This window comes from Dendroctonus ponderosae, unplaced genomic scaffold, assembly GCF_020466585.1.
Source record: "Dendroctonus ponderosae isolate FM_Combo_2020 unplaced genomic scaffold, Dpon_F_20191213v2 Dpon_F_20191213_3, whole genome shotgun sequence".
Taxonomy (NCBI): Eukaryota; Metazoa; Arthropoda; class Insecta; order Coleoptera; family Curculionidae; genus Dendroctonus; species Dendroctonus ponderosae.
The window spans coordinates 15,802,985-15,812,708 of record NW_026018508.1 but is presented as its reverse complement, the minus strand read 5'-3'; the positions used below and the strand labels follow the sequence as shown (position 1 = coordinate 15,812,708).

At 39.4% G+C, this 9,724-nt stretch overlaps 3 protein-coding genes across 5 annotated transcripts in view; all 3 read left to right on the top strand.

Moving 5' to 3' along the window:
- The first annotated feature begins 122 nt into the window (after positions 1-122).
- Positions 123-3,354, top strand: LOC109538693 (cytochrome P450 4C1). The gene is given in 10 exon segments (XM_048664756.1): positions 123-638; positions 690-890; positions 973-1,158; positions 1,217-1,383; positions 1,446-1,542; positions 1,545-1,645; positions 1,701-1,769; positions 2,671-2,845; positions 2,896-3,069; positions 3,147-3,354. Coding segments are annotated over 10 exon segments (1,485 nt in total). The 5' UTR covers positions 123-481; the 3' UTR covers positions 3,305-3,354.
- Positions 3,355-4,163: 809 nt separating this feature from the next.
- On the top strand, positions 4,164-6,751 carry LOC109538712. Its single transcript, XM_019906082.2, has 6 exons — positions 4,164-4,997; positions 5,609-5,803; positions 5,857-6,042; positions 6,103-6,150; positions 6,201-6,437; positions 6,487-6,751. The coding sequence occupies exons 1-6, from the start codon at positions 4,262-4,264 to the stop codon at positions 6,609-6,611; spliced, it is 1,527 nt and encodes a 508-aa protein (XP_019761641.2). The 5' UTR covers positions 4,164-4,261; the 3' UTR covers positions 6,612-6,751.
- Positions 6,752-7,026: 275 nt separating this feature from the next.
- Positions 7,027-9,724, top strand: part of LOC109538707 — a 7,011-nt gene continuing 4,313 nt past the window's right edge. For 2 of the 3 annotated variants that reach the window (XM_019906076.2, XM_019906075.2), the window contains exons 1-2: positions 7,027-7,169; positions 9,526-9,677. In XM_019906076.2, the coding sequence (XP_019761635.2) occupies positions 7,068-7,169; positions 9,526-9,677 (254 nt within the window). In that variant the 5' untranslated portion in view covers positions 7,027-7,067. The remainder of the gene's footprint in view (positions 7,170-9,525; positions 9,678-9,724) is intronic. The other variant, XM_048664919.1, reaches the window with a different exon arrangement.

Here is a 9,724-nt window from a genome sequence, read left to right as displayed (position 1 = left end):
AGTGAGGAAATTTGAGTAGTTTTGACACAGAAAGCAAAATGTGAATATCAGACACTTAGGTGCAAGATTATGCCAAAATTTCATGTTTTCTGTCCCGTTTTTGCTTATTTCTCGGAGGAAAAATGAGCAACTAGCTGCTTCAACATGCATTTCAGCTTGTGTGACAAAAATATTCAATACATTAGTCGATTAAGTAGGTGCTCTGGCAGATTATTCGGTAATTAAAATCGCATTTACAAAAAGAAACTAGACAGTCAACTGAAGGTGGTATTAGCATAATTGATATATTAATGTTTATAAAAACATGATTATTCCTCATTAAAACTGTATTAACTTAACTGCGTCCTAAGTGAACCTCAGACCCAACTAATCACATTCAGGGCTGCATAAAAACTTTCCAGCGAATAATAAATTTGGACAGCAAGCAGTCGATTTGCAATATTTCAGTGAATTTTCCAGTTGCACGCATTAATCGATCGAAATGTGGATTGTTCTACTGTTACCGATCGTCGCCTACATTTTCATTCAAATCGCTTTTTGCCGAGTAAAAAGCCAATCAAAATACTTGCGAAATGTGCCGGGAAAAAGACCGTTTTTGATTTTTGGTAATTTGCTGGATTTCCTGCCAGGATCCATTGGTAAGGCCAATGATTCACTAGTAAGGCGAACGCCTGAAATTTCTATTGCAGTTTTCCTCGATAATCTAATGGGGTATTTGAAAACCTATGGGGACACCATTCTTTTTCATGATGGATCGTTCAGCTGGATTTTGCTGTCTATTGATTATGAATTTAATGAGTTTTTGTACTCATCATCAGTTCACATCGAAAAATCCGACCAGTATCAATTTTTCCATGGATGGTTTGGACAGGGTCTTCTCACAAGCTCTGGTAAGTCTGCTTTAGGGCCGGACTAAAACATGCAAATTTTGCTTTGCGCATCAAAAGTTCAACGTTTTGTGTTTATGTGCAGGTTCCACATGGAGAAATCACCGAAAAGTGATAACGCACTCCTTCCATTTCTCCATTCTGCTACAATTTATCGACGTTTTCGACAGCGTGGGCGACAATTTAGTGAAAAAGCTGGAATCTGAAGCTGGAAAAGACAGTGTTGAAATATCCCAATTGATCTCTTTATACGCCCTGGATGTAATTTGTGGTCAGTCCACTCCAACACGCGTAAATCATGACGAGATCTCACGACTTTTAGGTTCCAGAGGCTGCAATGGGGGTGAAGATTCAAGCGCTTGAAGCGGGCAATTCGGAATACGTGAAGAGCATCAAGGAAATGTGCAATATTGTGGTTGATCGCGTTTTTTCGTTTATCAGTCCGCGCCTCTACAAGCTAACTTGGACTTACTATAGGGAGAAAACGGCTCTTAAGGTGCGTGGATTTGTCTTGGCGTGAAGCCTTGATTCCCACTAATTGCATTGTTGTATCAAAAGAGCATCCATAAGCACGTGGAAGCAGTCATATCCAAGCGGATCGAAGAATATAGCCAGAAAGCCGAAAAAGGCTCCCAAGCTGATGAATTTGGTGCTAAAAACGCCTGGCTTTCCTGGATATGCTTCTGGAGGCCAGAATTGACGGAAAACCTTTCTCCAGGAAGGAGCTGAGGGACGAAGTGAACACTTTCATGTTCGAGGTAACTGAAGCCGATTAATCCTCTGCTTGTGTGCTGAGTAAGATTTTTTTCCCAGGGCCACGATACAACTTCTTCAGCACTCTGCTTCGCCCTATTTTTGATTGCCACTCACCCAGAAGTGCAGGTAAGTCGACCCTTTCATCCCCTTTATACAGGATGATTCAAAAGCACTGTGATAAACTCTGAGAGGCCGAAAAGAATGATGAGAAGTTCTAATAATTGAGGGTTTTTAAGTGCATAGTTTCTAAAATAGCGGGTGCTGAAATTTTATTAGAAAACCTAAAAAACCATGAATTTATCTGAAACTTCTTGGAATATTTTAGTGCAATTGTTTAGACAACGCCAGCTATTGAACAATAATGTTTCTATTGAATGAAACTTTTTTTCGGTCCCCTAGTGGCGCCTACCGACATTAGTGCAGACAAAACTAGTGCTCCACTGATTTGTCAAAATATTCGTTATTTTGTTGCATTGCTGGTTCAATTCCAAACCAAAAAACTCACTTGAGTTTTTTCGTAGAACGCATGATTTTCGAGTGAAAAAATAAAAATCGTATTAATGCACATCTTACATTACATACATACTAATACACTCTCTTACTCTAAAATGATGCGTAGTGCAATGAAAACTTAAGAGACCTGTTTCATTTGCAATTGAACAGACAATAAAACCAAATAAGTAGTTTTTTGAAAAATCAATCGGGTACAATTTTTATTCAAAAGTTTGGAAGAACATGTGAGTAAGCGCGCGCCGCTGGCGCACCGAAAAAATTTTTAATTTCAGTGGAAATTTGGCTCTAAATAGCTATTAACATCTGCAAATTATCATTAAAATCTCTCCACAGGTTGCGGATATATGTATAAATACATTTCTGGCTTTTTAAATGAAACCTTACCACCCAGTATTTTTGTCACAATGCCCTGAGAACCATTGATTTTTTAAATCTTCTGYTCTTAAAAGAATGCCAGCAACCACCTCCTGAACTCTCCAATCACCCTGTATACTAAAATCMAGACCAATTTAAGGACAAACTTTTCAAAGAGCAAACCAAAATTTTTCCTTCGGRCTGGAAAAATGTGCGACCCTCACACAAGCAACTGATGAAAATGAAGTATCTGGACCTGGTGATTAARGAAACCCTTCGCTTGTTTCCATCAGTGCCCTTTTATGGGAGGAAACTGGCACACGATGTAGAGTTTAGTAAGTGTACCCGATGCCCCACAAGCTAMGATTTTTAGCTTAATTTTTAGAAGGAATCCTCTACCCCAAGGGGCTGACAGTGGGGCTATTTCCGTATGGTTGCCATCGGAGCCCCAAATATTTTCCGGAGCCCGAGAAATTCATCCCCGAAAGGTTCGAAAACTGGAGTGGAAAACTGCCCTATGCCTACACACCGTTCAGTGCTGGCCCTAGAAACTGTATAGGCAAGTTCTTGTTATCTGCGGATATCTGGAAATTTTCTTGTTTTAAGCAAATTTCTATTAAGCTCTTGGTGTTTTAGGTCAAAAATTCGCAGTACTCGAAATGTTGGCAACTTTATCCAAAATCGTCCGCAAGTTCAAGCTGGCGCCAGCAAAGCCCGAGCACAAAATCCAGCTGGCCGCCGAAACGATTTTAATTTCCAAAAACGGAGTGAAGATTGCATTGGAGAAACGATAGATATAGATTAAAATCGAAGCAATGAATAAATAAACTTAAATTTGTGTGTATTTCGCAATTTTTTCCGATGTAAATTGGCCTTAAATCGCACAACGAAGATGTTTAAAATCAATCGAGGAAGTTATGAAGATGCCACTTGAAAAGTTAAAATCCATTAATCGACAACCTGAATGTGGCAACTCGTTAACCACAAGAAGTAACCGTTAAGTGCCCTTGACCTCTTCGATTGCAGTTAGTTCTTTACACAAGAAATGTATGAATATGTTTTCAGCTTCTTGATAGGATGGACCCGGCTAATTTACCACAGGAACGGATTTTAGTGACTGGAATGTTGAGTCCAAATTTTCTAAAAAAAATCACAACATACAATTTCAACTTTAACGCAAACCATGAATAATTAATAACCCTTGGTGGAAATATTTTTGCTCCTACCCAAACGGCGCCTGTATCTGAGCAGCCATTGGCGCCCCGCTTATCACGTGACACAAAAGTGCGACTAAAACTCTTTGCGCCAGGTGTACTAGTTGATTCAAAGATTGTAGGATGCCACTGAAAACACGCAAAAAGTGCAAGCGGGATTTTTGGCTCCTATTGAAAAATGCCATTTTTTCTCTGAACCACTGAGATTTCCATTTCTTTCAAAACACGGCACTTTTTTCAATTCATCAACTTTCGCTTAATGGTTTCTTCACTGAACCCGGTTAAAATTTAGATATAACTGGGTCAATATTGAAGATGAATTCCAAGCAATCGATTTTTAATGACGCACATAACAAGGCGTTTAAACATGTGCTCGTTTCTGTGACCCAGTAAAAATGAAGCGAACGCCAATTTCTCTGAAATCCGCCTCTGTAACCTGGTCTTGCTTGGACATCGAGCGAAGAACCATAAACAGAAGAAGTCTCCTATAAAATCGGCCGGCAAGAGTTCATCAACTTCAGTACAGTTCTTTTCACCATGCTACGAAAATGTACAGTTTTGGCTCTAGTGATTGTTAGCGTACTTGGCAAAAACATTCCAGTGGAAGTCAGGTATGAGCGGCTGGAGCATGATTTTGCTGGAAATTTGGGAGAAAAGGTCCAACTGAGCGGCGAGCAGCTGAGCGAGAATAAGCTGCGCTTGGAGAAATTGAGTGTGGCTGAGGAGGATCTGAGCTCGAACGTCGACCACTCAAACTCAATAAAAAATCTGGATGAAAAAGTGCAACTGTCCCCGGAAGAACTCCTGCAGGCCTCCAAGCACATCCCGATCCACCACTCCATACAAGACGATGAGGACAGTAACGACTTACTCCGACTTGGCGAGCTCCGAAACGGTCCTTTCCGGGCAAACAGCCTGAGCGAGCCTCCAAGCAAACACCTTCTAGTCGCCCGCATGCAAACCATCATCGAAAGCGGTTTGCACAACTTGAGAAGCAACTTCATGCCACGCGACTTTGAGGTCGGACCTTCGAAGGAGTTGTGGAACAAATTCGAAACGGACGTGAAGAAGTACTTGGAGGAGCAAAAGGGCAGGCTGGACACGCGGCAGGAGCAGAACTTCATCCAGAGCATCAGCAGCGGGTTCCAGGAAGCGGCCAACAATTTCCTCCAACAGTTCCAGAACCAGAATAAACCCAATGGTACCAGTGGGGATGAGGGAATCGCCCAGCAACCCAACCCAATTCAGGGCTTTATTGGCTACTTTACTAACGGTAAGTTTTCCACAAGTTTTCTGTATGTTTATTTGGAGCGATTTCGGGTTCTTCATTCGAGTGATGGGCTTTGAAAACGTGCTTTTCCAGTTCAGTTTGTGTTTCAACGCACTTGTGTTCGTATAAAGAATCCGGTTTTTCTTCAGACGTTTGGCTTTTAAGGAGTCTAAATCAACCTAAAACAAACTTTTAACAAAAAAATGATAAATGCTGAAAATCGAATCATTTCACTGACGATTTCGTCCGTATTATCGACCCAAACAGTTTGCAAATGCATATTTGCCAGCTTTTTACGTCGAAATCAATCGCTTCAGCGTAAAAAAACATGTACATTTTTTATTTTTAACGACCGATTTTTTTGGGAAAACATAAATTGCATAATTTCGACATAATTTTCATCTCTCCTAAGCGATAACTGCAACGAATTCGTTTAAAAACACGCTCAAAGTTTTAGTTCCGAAATAATCGATATTTTCCGAACATTTCAAGCGCTTTTTGTATTTTAAATCGACGATTTCTTCCTTATTGACCCAAAGAAGAACGAATGAAAATAAATGTTTGCCTTATTTTAATTGAGAAGAAGCACTTTCAAACGTTTCACAACATTCCAGGTGTCCAGAGTATTGTAGGTACCTTGCAAAACGTCCCTCAATCATCTTCGCAAAAACCTGGAAACGTCACAGAACTGGGTGATAATGGTGGAACCCAATCCGGGATTATCGGCTCTTTTGTCAATGGCGTGCAGCAGATCTTCCAGGTTCCTCAGCAGGGAATTGCTCAATTAACCGGTGGAAACACCACTCAGGGTAACACGCGCTCTTCACATTGAGTTCGAGGTAAAACCTAATAAATATTGCAGCTGACACTGGAAATCCTTCGGGTGGACAGCAGGGATTCTTTGCAGGAGCGATCAGCCAGATCAACAATGTGGTGGACAATTTCCGGCCGACTTCGTCCCAAAAACCGCCAGCAGCGCAAGGGGATGAAGAAACCTCCCAAGGACCGAACCCCATCCAGCAGGTGTTCCAATCGTTTGGAAATCTTGGTAGGAACTTGAAGAAAACTCAAAGAATTTGTCTGTGTTATAAATAAGTGTTTTTTGCAGGAACGGCGTTCAGTCAGTTCGTCCAAGGAGGACCAAGCAAACCTTCAGGTTAGTTCACACTTTGATGACTTGATCCAGCTCAACCTAACGAGTTGTAGGTTCAGAAGACGAAACAACTAGTCAAGCTTCAAACCCCAATTTCATCCAGAGCTTAGGACAGAATATCGGCAGCGCCTTCCAGAATATCCAGAATCAGTTCAGGCCGCCATCCAATCAGAGTGCTGCCAGCACCGGCAGTAACCCGATTATTGAGCAGGTGCAGAGCTTTGGAAACCAGGTGCAGCAGGCTGCAGGACAAGTGGTAGCCGGCAGTCCTCTACAGGGAATTTTGCCAGGTATTTGAGGCGTTTTTCCAGTTTTTTTTGTTATCGTGGCGTTTTTCAGCAAGTACCAGTGAGGTAAGCAAGAATCCAGCTGAAGGCGAATCGTCGTCCACGCCAGTTCCTCCTAAAGTGGGAGCAGATGAAGAAACTCCAGTCGAACAGCCGGCAGCTACTACTGAAGAATAAAGATCTATATTAAGTCCTTAATTTATTTGTCTGGATAGTGATTTTCTTCGGTTGGAAGAAAGGAGGCATTATTATTATTTATTTAAATTATTTTATTTGCGAATCATAAATAAAGTGTTGCGATGGCAAACTGAACTAAATCAGCAGTTTTAATTTGCCATCCACCTGTTAAATGAGCCTACTTTAGCAGATGACACAACGATCATTGAACATGAAGTTACAAATGGAAAAAATCCACATGATGTTTTAATCTGTAATTCAATCTATCAATCAGTCTCTTTAAATTGAGTCTTGTGGGTCCCGTAAATAAATTGACTAAAATTAAACGACATTTAACATTTGCGTGATTACGAATGTGTGTCAGTCGTTCACAATGCCGTTTCCGATTTATTTTAGTGGCAAATCGCATCGTGCTCAAATAGTGAAAGTGAGGGGAAAAAACTCCAAAACCGACTGATGGCAATTGAGCTAAAATTCACCAAACCGGACTGTGGTCTTCATTGGGGGTTTCGATTGGTGGGAGGTGCTGATTTTAATGAACCATTGGTCGTTGTCAAGGTACGTTTCTTTGAACTTTTTAAATTATTTCAATTTCCTTGCTTTGTAGCTTTTTAGAAAAAAATACTAGTTGCAAAAACGCGGATTGCTTTGATGATACCAATTCTGTTATGCAAAGCAAATCGGCTCTTTGAACAGTCCGTGATTTCCGAGTTATTAGGCCGTCGTCCATAGGAATTTTTTGTTTCGTGGGACACAACTCTGAAGATTTTAGCCACGCGGCCAGCGAAACGTCGAGACCAAAAGTCAGACTAATACGTCTGAGAGCACCAATTGGTCAAACTTTGGCTTCGAAAGACTTAACTAATTCAATTTGTTAAAAAAAAAATAGAAAAATTTTCATATATTGCACATAAAGCGAAAGTTTCCGGTGAGCATATTGGCGTATAACCGACGAAATGTTGCATATAGGCCTGCCGTTTGCCACACAATTTAACGGTTTGGGCCTACTATGTGGCTGTTGATGCAACGGCCGTGGATTTCCGCGGCCAATATGATACGAAAGACGTATTTACGGGCACTCGAATAGATGCAGATTATACAGGGTGGTCTTGAATAAATGTGACAAAATTAACTGGTATTTTTTAAGCAAAAGTTTTGCTCATAAATAGTTCTCGAGGCACAGGCTGTCACAGTATAATTTCTCACGGTTTTCCAGATAAATTGAATTCTCAAAAATTAACTAAAATTGAGAAATATCTGCAACTTGGCACATTTACGCTCTAAGTGTTCCTCCAGCCAAATTACAAATTTCAATATTTCATCTGTTGTAGTTTGCGACCTGGAATCTTTTAAAGAGTTGCGAGCACAATGAAAACTGCAGCTTCTACATGAAGTTTTGGGAAATTCTCAAAAATCAGCCAAAATCTGGAAATATCTGCAACTTCATAATCCACAATTCCTACAATTTATTTAACCAAAATTGCAGAATTCAAGCTACTGGCTGTCAGATTTTGCCATTTATACATTTTTTTAAACCAAAGTCGCATTTATCAAAAATGAACCAAAACTTCAAATAATCCACAGCTTACCACACTTTAACACCAAGTTTTTTGTTGATCCAAATCGCAAATTTAGACCTTCAACCTGCTGCACTTTGTGTCCTGTGAATTTTTAAAATATATATAGTTTTTAGGTGGAAGTTTGAAAAGCTCTAAAAAATCAACCAAAACTTGAAAATATCTCCAACTTTCCACACTTTAGCACTACGCCTTTGATAACCCAAATCGCAAGTTTAAACCTTTTAGCTGCTGCACTTTGCGACTTATGAATTTTTAATACCAAACGCACTTAATCGGAAAAACACAACTAGATGAACGTTTGAAAAATTGTCAAAAATTACCGAAGTACTAAAAATTTCTGCAACTTTACACACTAAAGCACAGCAACTTCTCTAACCAAAATTGCAAATTTAAACCTTTTATCTGCTGGACTTTGCGAGCTGTGAATTTTTCAAACCAAACGCGCATTATCGAAAATATAGTTTTTAGATGGAAGTTTGAAAAACTCTAAAAAATCAACCAAAACTTCAAACTATCTACAACTTTCCACACTTTAGACCTAAGCCTTTTTCAATCCAAAAACGCAAATCTAAATTTTCTAGCTGATGTACTTTGCGAGATATGAATTTTTAAAATCAAACGCGGTTAATCTAAAAAACATAACTAGATCCAAGTTTGAAAATTTGTCAAAAATTAGTCAAATACCGAAATTTTCTGCAACTTTTCACACTAAAGCACTACGGCCTCGTTAACCAAAAAGGCAAATTTAAACCTTCAAGCTGCTGCACTTTGCGACCTGYRAATTTTTAAATCCTAACGCGCATYATCGAAAATATAGKTTTTAGATGGAAGTTTGAAAAATTCTCAAAAGTCAACCAAAACTTGAAAATATCTWCAACTTTCCACACGTTAGCACTAACTCCTTTTTAACCCAAATCTCARATGTAAACCTTCTAGCGTCTGCAAGTTGTGACTTATTAATTTTTTKAAACCAAACTCGCTTAATAGAAAATAGGTACATAAYTAGATRAAAGTTTGAAAAWTTGTCAAAAATTAGRCAAGTGGTGAAAATTGCTGCAACTTTATACACTAAASCRTTAAARGCTTCTTTAATTGAAATTGCAAATTGAAACCGTCTAGCTGGCGCAGTTTGTTTTTTATRATTTTTTAARCCTTAATGCGCYTAATRAAGATTTCCAAATTTCCTGTAAGGCCACCCGGTACAAGCGTCCTGTGAAAAATAATTGGTAGTTGTAATTGCTTGGACAATCGATTATTTATTTTYACCAATTATTCAATCTCTTCCWTGCTGCTTTGTTGCATCGTCGTTCAAATAAAATATTTCYAAATTTTAGGTGCAAGAAGGCAGTTTAGCTGAAAGCGCGGGTTTAATGGTAGGCGATGTTGTGGTGAGAATAAACAATTCTTCCACATCTGGACTAACACACGTGGACGCACATAATTTAATCAATCAAGCTGGTTGTGATTTTTTCATGGCGATTAGAAGGCAAGTATTGGTGAAACCTTTCAGGTTCATAGAATTTGTCGATTTAC

What these genes read in the sequence shown, in the direction of transcription:
- LOC109538712 (XM_019906082.2), top strand. Translation starts at nt 4,262, where the DNA reads ATGCTACGAAAATGTACAGTTTTGGCTCTAGTGATTGTTAGCGTACTT. An exon ending in CGGTGGAAACACCACTCAGG is followed by an intron (nt 5,804 to 5,856) that starts GTAACACGCGCT and finishes TAAATATTGCAG; the next exon opens with CTGACACTGGAAATCCTTCG. An exon ending in TCTACAGGGAATTTTGCCAG is followed by an intron (nt 6,438 to 6,486) that starts GTATTTGAGGCG and finishes GGCGTTTTTCAG; the next exon opens with CAAGTACCAGTGAGGTAAGC.